Raw genomic sequence first — 14,531 nt, 5'->3', positions numbered from 1 at the left:
GTACAATTAATGATTAATGTTCTTAAAAGGTTCGTCAGTTTTAAATTCACTATACAGCACTAAGTATAAAGGAACATTATACCTGTAACGTTATAAATGACTAGACCACAGTTTATAATATATGAAGGTGTGAAAACAGTTTTTGTTTTCTCTTTACCTGTTTAGTTCTGAAATGTTTCTATCCACCATCCAGCTAACCAATATTCCTATCTCAGAGGCAGCCATTATCACCTCCTGGGCCTGAGCTTCACACATCCCACTTGGTATTTTGATTAGGCTGTAGGTGGTGAAGGAGATGGCCTGGATACGTGTGAACTTGAGATCATTATTCATGTTCCTCTATGCGTAGGCCATTTGCATTGCCCTTTTTTTCCTGGTAATTATCTCCCCTTTCCATCTGCCAGGCTTATAAAGATATGTATGAAATTCAAAAAGAAAAAGTCAAATGGGATGGGCTTCAGAAATGGGAAGGGTTTATTAATCAGTGAGTTATATGGAAGTGATAAAATTCCATATATGAACCATTTTATCCTAATCTTTATGCCTATGTTCCCAAGATATAAAATACTTTCCTAAATGTCTCATCCAACTCATTTCACTTTTCATTAATGCTTCACAGGTAAAAAACTTTATTTATCCAGAAGTAAAATTGGCAAAACCTTATATATTTTTAATTTATAAGCATCTTCAAGTTATTGTTTAACTTTGAAGATAATATTAAGGATACTTTAAACCATGCTGGATGGAAATATATACAGACTTATGCATATTATTTCCTTCTCCCCAGGCATGGAGATTTAATGTTAGTGATGTTTTAGGACACATACAAGTATGTATGTGCATACACACACACACACACACACACACACACACACACACACACAAAGTGGGGTCATTAAAAACTTCAAAAAGTAATAATTAAGAACCATTAATATTGAATGTAAAAATATATTGAGTGGTTTTAATTAATGTCTATATTTTATTTCTCACTTTGGAACTTATTTCCATATAAAATCCATCATGATCTAAATATTTGCTAATCGTATGTAGCTGCTGATCACCCTGCATTATTTTTAAAGTTGTTATTTTATTGTAAATGTGGTACAAGCATATTTTCACATTATTAGTCTATCACAGCTCTTTGAAAACATATCATGTTAAGTTCCTCTTAGAGTTGTTCATGATTGGCTAATCATTCTCTGATTTTTCCATAATTGAAAATTTTTAAGTCTTTTTAAGAGTTTTTAAAATTTACAGTATTATTTTGTATTATGTTTGTATATCCAGTGTATTTTAAATTATATTCCTGTAAGTAAAGTGATTTAAATGCAGTAATAATGTAATGTGCTGAAGGGTGTGAAGGATCCCAACTTTTACGTAGTTGGACATTTTATGATTGTAAGTCTTAACTCCTTCCCCAGAAAGAACTAAAATATGTCATAGACAAAATAAAAAAGAATAATTAGAATAATCACGTATGATGTATATATATAAAACCATCATTTAGAGGTAATTATTTGAAAAGGGTTTTCCCCTTTTCTACATTCTTCTACTAATAATCAGTATTTATGTAGAAAGTATTTTATTACTATTTGAATGCTGTTAACATATATTTGACTCATATTTGGAATAATCAATTTACTAAAATTCGTAAAGTTACAAAGAAAATATAAATTCTTTAGAAATTCTTATTAAAGCCCAGGTGATTTTTCTTCAGGATTATGTTAGCTTTTCATATTTTTAACATAGGAGATTATTATAAGCAAGTGTGCAACAGAAAAAACTTTTAGAAAAAATATTGTTTTAGAAAACCATTAAAAATAAAATGTTTGGACAATCAATGTATTATTTTTTTCAGAAATTCATGCTTGTGAATTAATATGCTTATCAATTCTCATCATTAACAGGTTAAATATTATAATTTCTTTTTGTGGGTGACAGTGCTTGCTATACAGACAGATACAAGAACCTGATAAAGGATGATATAGTATAAGATAGTTGTTTTAGAAATTGACAAATACAGAGGACCAATATGGTTAGAGAGTATACTAACAAAATTAATCTTAATCTTTGCATCCAAAATTCACCAATAGAAATAAAGGAAAATAATGCTACATTCCATAGTATCCATTATTATTTAACAAGATCAAAGTCTGATCTTACGCAGGTATCCTTTGCTGAATGCCTTTTGTTTTCTTCTTGAAACTGTAATCTTAATTCACATTGTTTCAATACAATTTTGAAGTTTATAGAAGGCAGAACAAGTGTCCTAAAGCCAAGAATATCAGAAAATAAAGTAGCTGTGAATCTTTTGCATATCTAATTTTCTTAGGAATCGTTACTTATCTTCTCGGAGAGACTTTTCAAAGTCTCCACCATGACCACATTTTGACAAATGCTGAATTATGCATCCTCCTTTATTCCAAAATGCATTTGAGAATTCCTCTGTTGTGTTTCAATGAAATAACCAGATTAGGTATACTTATTAAAACCTCATTTTTATCAGTCTAAAGAAATATTTATTGTATAAGGAAATTGTGCATAATTTACATTTTAGAAGTCCATATTTAAAATAAACCTACAGTGTTATGACTGAATTCTTCATTTGTTCCATGGATGTAACATTTGTTGTCACTAACAAAGGCACAAATTTTAACGTTTAAGACTGACTTTTTAATATCCTATCGTATTTATATTTTAACACATTTGAATCATATACATTCTAAAGAATTCCTGTTTTTTCCGTTTTTTAAATCACCATAGGGAATTCTCCGACAGTCCAGTGGTTAGAACTCGCCGCTTTCACTGCGGTGGGACTGGGTTCGATCCCTGGTCAGGGAACTAAGATCCCTCAAGCTATGGGGTGCGGCCAAAAATAAAATAAAATCAGCAAAGAAGTTGTCTGAGACAAACCATCTTTCTCATTTCCTACATTCTCACTTTTTTTTCCCCTAGGAATAAAAGGAAAACATTAGTCATTTTGCTAAAAAAAAGTTTGAGCATTTTTACTAGCATTACATATTTTATTCACTAAAAATATTTTTGAACTTTCATTTATTGACTCATCATGAGCTTGATGATACCTGTTTCTGATCAAGGAAATATCTGACCAAAATTGATGACAGGATAGAACGCTTACCCATGTTGATATGTAGTATGATGAATTACCATCTTTCTGTTGCTTCAGCCTATTGGTGTAGGTATACCAACAATTAATTTAAGAAAAAGGAGACCAAATGTTCAGGTAACTGTGAATGAAGTTAGCAGTGCCTTCAAATTTGCTAAATCAGAGTTGCAATTAAGCTTCTCTTCCTAAAAGCATATGATTAATGCTGCCTTTCCTGACAGCAAGCTTCCAGAGCATGAGATGGAGATGAGCATCATTTCTCAATAAGCCAGAGCAAAAATGTTATTAATAATGGCAGAGGGTATGCATTTGCTGACTAAAGATTGCTAGCAAATGATGTAATAACAATGATAATCAGAGTAATCACAATTAAATGGCTTCTAAAAAATAGATTTGTTATTATATATTGTGAACTTAGTGTCAAATCCATGTAATCCTAACAATTTGCTTGTAAAATTAACTTCTTAGTGGAAATAAAAATACAATTCTAATATATAATTTCTATAAACCACACAATGTAACCCAAAATTTCTTTGGATTTCTAAGTGTATTTTCAGATTAGCAGTTGGAGGAAGTTCCCTTCACCTAATTAAAAATGTCCAAAATTGCAAATAAATATTATCTGGCAAACTTACTACAAAATCTTTTCTCTGATGGCAACATATTTAAACATTATTCTATGTATGCTTATTTCTATAAGTGCACTAAAAATAATCAGCATAAACGGATACTTCCTGTAGTTTAGTAGAATTTAGCAAGAGCATTTCAAAATTTCAGAGAAAGTTCAATGTGACTTAAGGTTTTCTGTGTAATCCTATCATTTCTTTTAAAAAGTTGGTGACGTTATAATGGAGAGGTAGTGTGATATTAAGAGATCATTAAGCTATGAATTAGTAGAACTGAGTTCCAGTTTGTTCTACTTATAGCCAACACTATATCCTTGAGTAGTTCACTAAACCCCATAGTACTTCAGTTTCTTCATCTGAAAAGCAGGAAGATTAAACTAATAATTGTTTCCTATCCTACACAGTATATTCCTAGGAAATTGAATACATATATCGATCCCCAGCTCCATCTCCTGAAAATTCTGATTTAATTTGACCAGGGATGGGAGCCGGGCTTCTGAAATAGTTTTAAAGTTCCCAGGTAATTCTAAAGTACAGAGCCAATGGATTAATAGAAGCTTCAGTTTCCTTCTAGCTCTAGAATTCTATGACAATCTGAATTTTGTGTTGTTGCATCAGTCTCCATTTCTTTTGTGATTCCTGTAGAGGTTAAAATTATGTTTATGTCTTTTCTTGATTTATTAAATTGTTTTATGTTACTCCTCTTGCATGTTTCTTTTTGTGGATTACCTTGGATTATACTCATTGCAGTCATGTACATTTTAGTGAATTTTTAGTTTTGCCGTACTTTCAAATATTGCATGTAAATATTGTGATATAATTTAAAAATAAACAACCTGAAAAATGGTTGTCTTATTTTTGTTTTCCTTCCAAGGAAACTCAAATGGCAAACTAGCAACCACACAAGATGTCTGAACTTGGAAAATATTTTTTGAGCTATGTAGTATTTTTAATAATACCAACTACTAATTATTTCAATTTAAAATGTAACAACATTGCCTTGTGCCTTTTATTTTAGTTCCACAAATGGTATGGTCTTTATATCAGTTGATATTCAAATTTTACAAATGAGAATTGTTAGATATTTAAAACATCAAACAAAAGTACTGGGAGTGCAGGGACTGGATTCCAGTTCTCAAGCCTCTCTTGGTGCTTTCTGATGAGAAGAGTTCTGCTTTTGAATTTTTCAATCACTGTACCTGTAATGAGTCTTTTAAAAAATGGTCAGCCAGATTGCCATTTAAAAAGTACAAGTGATGCATTGACATTTTTCTTTTATGATTTCCTTTTCCTGTCTGTGTCTTTGTATGTTGGATTGGGACGTGATCTTCATATTGCCAATTCTTCCTGATAATGCCTCCTCCATGCATGCTGTTTGGGTCTGGTCATGCTATGCATTATCCATTGCATGTAAGATAATATTCTTATTTACGTTTATATTTTATCATTTTATTTTGACTTTGTTTTGTGGTGAGTTAAAATTTTAATACTGATGTGAGGATGTTTGTGTAAAGATAATTTATTTCATGGGACTTTAAGCAATTCAGAATAATTTGTCAGCTTTAGAGTATCCTTTTGATAGAACCTTTCTCAGTTTTGTTTTTTAAACAGAGGACTAGAATTATTTTCAATGCTGATTTTTATTTTCTTTTTATAAAATATTACTTTTCCAAAGAGTATTTGCTTCTGAGCCAATAAGATGCTGCCTAAACAATGACCAGTATTTTCACCTATTGAACAATCCAATACTTACTTTCAATATTCTAGAACCTTGTGAATCTAGATATGAAGTTCATAAGCAGTGAATATTTTCTTAATAAAAATGCCAGACACAGTTGGGTTTTTTGTTTTAATTTGCCTTTAAGAATCCCCATTCATCAAAACCAATGGGAATCATATATTTTCATTATTTAAATGGAGCTACTCTTTGAAGGCATTTTTGTCTTTATTATAAAATAAATACATGCCATGTATACTGTGTCATTCAGCATTTGAAATAAAGATGTTTAATTTTAATACATTTTTAATTATTGGCATTGTCTTGGGTAGTCAGCCCTACTAAAACATTGTTTAAAATAATGATCTGAATGTATTTTGGAAGAGCCTGTGAGGCTGAAATTTTTAAAATTCCAGTGACCTTGCACTAATACAGCATAATTTCTATTTATTTTTTACTTCTGTCTAATTAGTTATCATATATTGATGGTATTTATTTTAGTAAATATTAAAAATCCAGTTTCTAAATTTTTACAGTTGTAAAATAATAGACACCTATTATGATTTTATGTTCTAGTGAACTTTGAAATTCTCCTAGGGCGTGTTACATTACTTAGTAAGTATTATAAGAGGATAGTATATTTTTGTTTATCAGATATTTTGATATCCTCATTTTATGATTGAGAAATTTTTTAAATGTCATGTGAGGTAAATTTACCAGGTTAACAGTTTCATTTGATATGTTTATGTAAATAAATAATCTGCCTGTTCCATAGTGAATCTGATTTCTTATTACACACCAGCAAGAAGCAGCAGTAGGACGTGTAAAGCAGGAAAACAGTATTTAGTGAACCTAGGGGTTATTATTCAAGTTCGACTTCAATCACAATAGCCAATCTTTATTAAAATCCTTACGACTTTACCATAAATTTTATCTTACAAAATTGACTTAATTTGACTCATTAAAATATATTGTAAAATTTCTGAGTTTCAAATACATGAAGCAAACTTGCATCTTTTCTTTATGCATTTGAAGAAGGAAAAATAAATTTAGAAGAGTTTGTTCTCCTTAGCAAATTCAAACATTTTTAAAACATTTTCCCTCATATAATTTTATTGTTTATGGAATACAAATAATGTATATTACTTACACACCGCCTTTGTTTTATTGCCAAATATGTTATCCACATGGCTGTATTTTGCTCCTTTCACATCCCAATTAAAGATAAAATCTGTAAGTGGATCTTCAAAAGTCATATTGCCACAGAATTTGTGATTATAAATGTCCTATCTAACACAGGACTCAAAACTCTTCAGTTGGTTATTAATTAAAATTTGTCTGCTATACTTAAAGCTCAAATCCCTAGCCTACTTATTATTATTTTTAAATATATATGAAAGAATATACCTTTATATAATTATTTTGTCAACTTTTTAAGATACCTTAGGTAAGTAACTTTTATGGAATTAATTTCATATTTAAATATCTATTGAGTTATTCTATATACAGCATCATTTTACAATGTCATATATGCTTAATTACTATTTTCTGCGTAGAACCCCAAATCTCAGGAGCCAGTAACTTTGGATTTCCTTGATGCAGAATTAGAGAATGATATTAAAGTGGAGGTGAGTGCAATCAGTCAGCTTGAACAGCACCCTCAGGTCAGATGCTGGTGTCCTTCCAGTCCACAGGGATCTGTTGAGCAGCTTCATTGTGTTGGTTCTGTCTTAGGTACTATACACACAAAGATGAATGTTTTTTATCTTTAAAAATTTCTAGATCCTGGGCTCTCTCATCCGAAAGATCATATGAAAAGGAATAAATATTTTAAATTGGGTGTGACCTTAGTGTTTTTCTTTCTCCTTCCACAGGTAGAGTTATTTTCAGTATTTCGATACAAATGTAACTTGTAAATTTCAATAAAAAACAGAGAGAGGGGGACGTTGCCATAGAGTTGAAAGAAAAGTTGCAGGGAATTTAATCATCCAACCACCCAATAAGCAACATGAGGAAAGAAGCTGCCATGTTTGTCTTAGTACTCTATACTCAGAAAGTTTCTATTTTATTTCAAAACCAAAATTGCATGCCACTTCCTCCGAGAGGGGCTTCCATAATAATAGGGATAATCATTAATAATAACATTTATGGAGTACATGATATGTGTCAGTCATGGATTCTCAAGAGCCTTTGAATAGGTGCATTGTTATTGTTATTATATCTGTTGTACTGATGATCTGTTTGAGGTACGGGAGGTTAAATAGCTTATCTCCAGTTACTCAACTAGTAAGTAGCAGAACCAGGATTTGAACCTGGCTCTTGCACGCCAGAGCAGAGATTTTTAAGATTCTTTCAGATGAACTAACTCCTCTTCTCTATTCAAAGGCCACCATATTTCTTTTACAGTTTGTCACAGTGTGTTTTAATTTGTACTTGCTTTACACACTTTACAACCTTACTCCCTCAATGTAGAACAAGAGAATCTATTTATCATAGTTACCTTAGACTGAGGCATAGTGCTGGGATGTTTTAGGTAAATAATGAATATTTGTTGTAAAGTATTTTGACAGCATAAAGTAGGATCATGTAATGTTGAAGAGCTTGGTTCCTGGACTCTCATACCACTGAGTAACTGTAATTGTATTTAACCTCTCAAGTCTCAGTTTCCCCTCCATCAGTCCCATAAAGTAATTGAACACTTTTATTAATTACATTTCAGAAATTAATGACTGGTTGAAAATATTTCATTAAGAATGTTTTTATCATTTTAAGATAATGTAAAATAATGATGTGGTAACTTTTAAAAGAATATTTCCACACTTCGGTAGGTCAATTTAGTATCTGCTATAAAGTAATTGTTTCAATTTCCCTTAGATTCGAAATAAAATGATAGATGGAGAAAGCGGAGAAAAAACATTCAGAACCCTGGTTAAATCTCAAGATGAGGTAAGAATTAAGTCAGGTTTATTCTTAAATTAAAATGTGTATATTAATAATGATAATTGATATTAGTGGTAAAGCAATATTTATTCATAAAAAGGGACATTTCTAGAAAAGAAAAATTGTTTAAAGCACTCTTTGCTGGAGGGATATTTTTAATAAGATTTTTAACTCTGAAATTTCTATAAAATGTTGCTTTAGATTTCTTGATGTATTCTTCTATCATTTACAATATGTTCTTGAAAATTATATTTTTTAATTTTTTTAATTGATGTATAGTTGATTTACAATATCATGTAAGTTAAAGGTATACAGCACAACGATTCAGTTATACATACATATATATACACACATATATATATATATTCTTTTTCAGATTCTTTTCCCCAAAGTTTATTACATAATATTGAATATAATTCCCTGTGCTATACAGTAGGTCCTTGTTGGTTATTGAAAATTATATTTATGTCTCCATTTTTTTTTTTTTTACCAGTATAAGAAATAGAATACACAATATGATGTTTGCCATGTTCTTTTAGGCCATTTCAGTCATACAAATTTGAAGTTAATATTTAATAGCTGTATGTTTTGTATGGTTTGTGCATGCAGATGTTCTAATTGTTGAGTTCCATATATTTTTTGTTTGTTTCTTAACTTGTTTCTGGCTTCATTTATCTTCTTTTACTATTTAAGCACTATTTCCCTGAATTTAAACCTGAAATTAAATCCAAAGATAACACAGCTACTGCCATAAAATCACTGGTACAGCTATGTAACACTTGTATTGTTTTATATTGACGTGGAAAAACTCTGTATATGAGAAGTGTATCTATTCATTATCAGTCACATGTGGAATAAATACACATTCGTATGTTTGAGGATTTGAAAAATGTATAGAACTCCCAAGCTTTTGAGCCTGGAAATTTAATTTAAGCTTTTATGTATAATTTATGTCCGTTTCCTCACAAGCTCATCCCTTTTAAGTGTAACATTTCTCCTGAATTTCTCAGCAGAGCTTTCCCTAAGATGGAGCTAGTATCTAAATACAGTACTTCATTAACACGTGCCTTTTCTAATTTTAATATCATCAGGAGTCCCTATTACCAGAACCCAAAGGGAGGTATATACCAGTTTCAGTCTTTGTTGAAACGTCAACTCTGTTTACTTAGACTTTACGCGTGCTGTTTACCACTTCACTTTTCAGAGGAAAGATGTAAACCATTCAGCAGTTCTGCCAGCTTCTCTGTTTTGTTCTGCCAGCAAGAACTCTGGGACCTGCACATTCTTTTTTCAACTTACAAATCAATTTTGTCTTTATTCAGTCACTTTGATGTTTCTCTCCTTCAATTTACTGTAAATTCTTCTTTTTGACCAATATCCACCCATAGACTTTTCCTATTAATAATATCGAAGAAAGTAGTGTTTTGTATGCTTATTTCTCTAATCCAACACAGTTTTTGATATTCTGTTTTTTATAACTTGCTGAACAATACTAGTTTGCCATGGTTTTTTATGAGTATTAATAAATATGTAAACATTATTTCTTTTAATTTTTTTATGAATTTTAGGAGTCCAAAAACTTCCTGAGCACTTCCTGCCCTCCCTCCCCTCATCCTCCACACACCTCAGTAAAGCCATGGGGATATTTGATGTATAGAAGCAACACTGTGTAGTTGTTATAAAATGAACTTGACATCGTACATTCTCCTTCATCCTGCCGACTAAAGTCCTCATTTCTTCATCAGTAAATTGTGGAAAAGAATAGTATTTCATTTACTCCAGGGAGTTGATTAAATGATACAATGACTGTAAAATGCCTAGATATTGCCTAACACCAAGTTATATTCAGTGAATATTATTGTTCTGATGAGGATGATGAAGCTGGTGATAACTAAAAATACTAAAAGATACATATGTGTCATCACCATACCTAATGGAAGAAGTAATGATCATTTCTTTACTACTGTTCAGTAGCTCCATAAGAAAGATTCAATATCCATGAGGTTATTTAGCTCTTACTTCCTTACCCTAGTGGATATAGTTGTCTTTCTAACCTTCAGTTATACTAAGTAATTAGTCTCTTATAATAGATAAGTACTATAATAATGGCTTAATAAGAACAGTAATGTGCTAACCATACATTTGGGTCTAGACACAGTGCGTTAATTTCCTGATATTATCAATTTCTCTTCAACATACCCTACTATGGAAATATCTGAGCATTATCTAATATTTCAGTCCTGTTTCAATATTAAAATGTATTTTTCAGGAAATGTTTTTAAAGTTTTGAGGTTAATAATTTGGCATAAATTACTAAGATTTTGCACTTAAACGTCCTTAAAATTTATTATGTGGGTATTTTTTTCCCTAAAATGTTGCTTTACACACACACACACCTCATAACAGAATAAATAATTGTAGAATAGTATAGATCAGATATTTGCGAAGAAGGTATTGAATGATGACTGAATTTATAAATAGAGCCTAGCATTCTGCTCTTCATATAAATTCACTTAAATGAAAAGTGATGATGACCATGTCCAACTCTTTTTTTTTCAGAGGTATATAGACAAAGGAAACAGGACGTATACATGGACCCCTGTCAATGGCACAGATTACAGGTAATTAACCTTATTTATTTCTATGTGTGCTGTATAAAAGAATGTTCAGTGCCTTTCACCTATTTTTATTTTTATTATTTATTTATTTATTTTTGCGGTACGCGGGCCTCTCACTGCTGTGGCCTCTCCCGCTGCGGAGCACAGGCTCCGGACGCGCAGGCTCAGCGGCCATGGCTCACGGGCCCAGCTGCTCCACGGCATGTGGGATCCTCCCGGACCGGGGCACGAACCCGTGTCCCCTGCATCGGCAGGCGGACTCTCAACCACTGCGCCACCAGGGAAGCCCTCACCTATTTTTAAGTAGTCATTTTTTTCAGTGGATGAATGTTGTCTTTACATACTCATAAGCTATTTTCAATATAATTAAAATAGAAATGTTATCCTTTCCAACATTAAAATGCATTAAAGTTATACATTCTGATTTTCAAAATGAGAAAGATAGGAAAAAGCTAGAAATATAAAATTTAGAAATGAAAGCTTGTATGATATACACATATTTGGTGTTTTATATATTTATGTTAGTAATAATAAATGTTGACATTTATTACTTTGTGGTCATCACCTCCACTGACCTCCTCATTTAAATTGTCATTTAGTTTACATTACTTACATTTAGGTTGCAAATTAACTTAAAAATGAAACGTATTACATCATAGTATAATCTGATATAAAATGCTCAATTGATATAATTTAATCCCATGAGTAGAAATTCTGTAATATCCTGATCCCTTCAATTGACTGGACCTTGGAAAATTGGACAGACTAATACCCTAAAATTTCTTGGAAATTCTCCATTCTTCAGCACTTGCTGAGCATTTTTTTTTTTTTTTTTTTTTTTTTTTTTGCGGTACGCGGGCCTCTCACTGCTGTGGCCTCTCCCGCTGCGGAGCACAGTCTCCGGACACGCAGGCTCAGCGGCCATGGCTCACGGGCCCAGCCACTCCGCGGCACGTGGGATCTTCCCGGACTGGGGCACGAACCCGCGTCCCCTGCATCGGCAGGAGGACTCTCAACCACTGCGCCACCAGGGAAGCCCTTGCTGAGCATTTTTTGTTTTGTTTGCTCTAAGGTCACTGCTTTCCCTGTGGTCCTGCTTCCTACAGCCTCATAATACTGAGGCTGTTACGAAAATGTCCTGCTTGTTACTTATTCTCTCTTCCTCCTCTCCCTAACACCTTCCATCTTTGGATCTCATGTCACCAGACCACACCGCGCACCATTCTTCCCTTTGAACAGTCATCTCCCTCTGGTTCCTGTAAGATATCAGTTTCTGTGTGGTTGCCACCCTCTCCTCCATTCACATGGATCAGTGTTTCTCAAAATATTTGAGACATACCCACACTTATATAAAATAAAACGAAAATTGTTTACTAAAATAAACTTTAAAAGAGATGAAAACTCAAGTGGAAAAAAAATGTTTATTACATTTCATAGACATGAAATTCATGTGTCAAATTGCTATAAAAATTCCTAAATGCTTACTCTCAGTTTCTATGCTTAATTAATCATGAGCTGGTAATAGATAGTTTGCAAGTGGGCCAGGTCTCTTGACACACTTTAAATACCAGTGACGTAGATGATTTTTCTGGTGCCTGCACTCTCTTTTTTTTTTTTTAATCTCCTCCCCTCTGATGATCTTGTCATTCCGCTATCTTAGCTACCTACTACAAGGTCATGTTTTACAACTCTAACATTAGGACTGCAAGTCCTACATAATCTTAGTTTGAGATTTTTTTTATCCAACTCTCAGAGTAATACATTTTAGCTTTCCAACCCCTCCTTCTAATAGTCCAACTGCAACAATCCTTTGACTCAATTGAGACCTGAAATCCATCAACCCCTTCGACCTTTCACTGTCCTTGCCTTCCTCACGTCCTTGTACCCCTCTTTATTCAACATAAATTCTTTGGGTCTTACTACGTTCACTCTCTTACACATACCATCAACTCCCTGCATCATACTTAGGTTTGGCGAACAGTAGTTTGACCAATCCCAATCCTGGTTAAATTATTACCAACACCACACTGCACCCACACAGCTACAAATGGGAGAAATAAAATATTCCTTGACTGGTGACATCCAAAATTCAGGACCTTTAACCTTAAGTGTACTTCAGTAGTGCCTGCTGATCTCAATAGTCCAGTAAATTTAGGATGCTTCTAGATGACTTTTGATAGCCTCTCTTCACTCCTCAAACCTGTCTCTTTCCCATCCATTTTTCTCTCAGGTGATGTCTTTACTTCTGTTTTTCTCAGTGAAATAGGAAGCAATCAGAAGAGACCTTCTACCGCATAACGACTTGCATCTATATCTCCATCTCCTATCTCTACTTCCATTCACAACACAATAACAAGAGTGATATTATTAATACTTGAGTTATATTGTTTCATTTCTCTAGTCAAAATTCTCCAATAATTTGCTATCTTAATCTCTATAAAATCCGAAGTTTGTCATGACCATTAGAGGACTTACAGCGTCTGACCTAATTTATCATCAGTTATCTGAAGTTACCTTCTCACGTTCTCCACTGAACCACCTTCATGTCAGAGCTACACTATCCTCCTTGCTAGTCCTCATAAACCCGGGACCATTCTGCCTCAGGACCTTTGCACCCGAAGTTATTTCTGCCTAGGATGAATTTTCCCCAGGTATTCACATGCTTACTCCATCTTCACACCTTCACTTACTTTATTGTCGCCTCAATAAGGCCTTCCCCAATAATCCTACCTAAAATGTAAAGTGCCTCATTATCATTTGATATTATATATGTGTATATGCACATACACACACATATATATGAAGCATATATAAAGAAATTTATTTCTACTGTTTGTTGTTTGTCTTCCTTCACTATAAGTTCTAAGAGGGCAAAGTTCTGAGATTGTTAGACTCTGAGATTCTAAGATTGTTGCCTGCTTCATTTATTTTTGAATCCTCAGCTCATAAGTCAGTGGCACACAGTAGACATTCTGTAAATATTTACACAGTTAAATATTTAGATTTTCAATTTGTCTCATTCTGTCAAATCCAAATAATAGTTTCCAAACTTCCATTGCAATACTCAAATATGAGGGCCTCTTTAACTACATATTAATATACAGTTAATATGTAGCCTACTTAATAGGCTGTGGTGGACTCAACTGTTCTTTTCCTAATAAAACGAAACAACACTCCTCCCCCCTCTGCCCCAGAACATACACATAACTTTTCAGGGGAGCCTAGAGTGCTGGAGATTCCCTTAGTAGTGGGTTGCTAGCATGGCACGCAGACTAGGTCTAGAAGAGGGGCACACGGTTACCAATGTCATGAGACGCTACCTGCCAGTCTTTCTCCAGTTTTCCAGTTTTTGACATAATTTTGAACCTACTGAATAACACCAGAATGAATGTTTATTTTACTTGCGTCTCTTGATTTCCCTCTCTCATTTCTATTAGGCATCTCTTTACACATATACAATCTTTATGTACATACACAAGTAATTATTTTTCTTTCCGTTTCCG

General features: G+C 33.0%; 1 protein-coding gene across 6 annotated transcripts in view; it reads left to right on the top strand.

The window, feature by feature from the left end:
- Positions 1 to 14,531, top strand: part of CACNA2D1 (calcium voltage-gated channel auxiliary subunit alpha2delta 1) — a 512,643-nt gene that overhangs the window by 441,061 nt on the left and 57,051 nt on the right. For 4 of the 6 annotated variants that reach the window (XM_067746078.1, XM_067746077.1, XM_067746081.1 and 1 more), the window contains 4 exons: positions 3,188 to 3,244; positions 7,027 to 7,098; positions 8,345 to 8,416; positions 10,970 to 11,031. In XM_067746078.1, the coding sequence (XP_067602179.1) occupies positions 3,188 to 3,244; positions 7,027 to 7,098; positions 8,345 to 8,416; positions 10,970 to 11,031 (263 nt within the window). The remainder of the gene's footprint in view (positions 1 to 3,187; positions 3,245 to 7,026; positions 7,099 to 8,344; positions 8,417 to 10,969; positions 11,032 to 14,531) is intronic. The other 2 variants (XM_067746079.1, XM_067746080.1) reach the window with 2 other exon arrangements.

The sequence above is a fragment of the Pseudorca crassidens genome, chromosome 8 (genome assembly GCF_039906515.1).
Source record: "Pseudorca crassidens isolate mPseCra1 chromosome 8, mPseCra1.hap1, whole genome shotgun sequence".
NCBI lineage: Eukaryota > Metazoa > Chordata > Mammalia > Artiodactyla > Delphinidae > Pseudorca > Pseudorca crassidens.
This window is presented reverse-complemented; position numbering and strand designations above follow the sequence as displayed.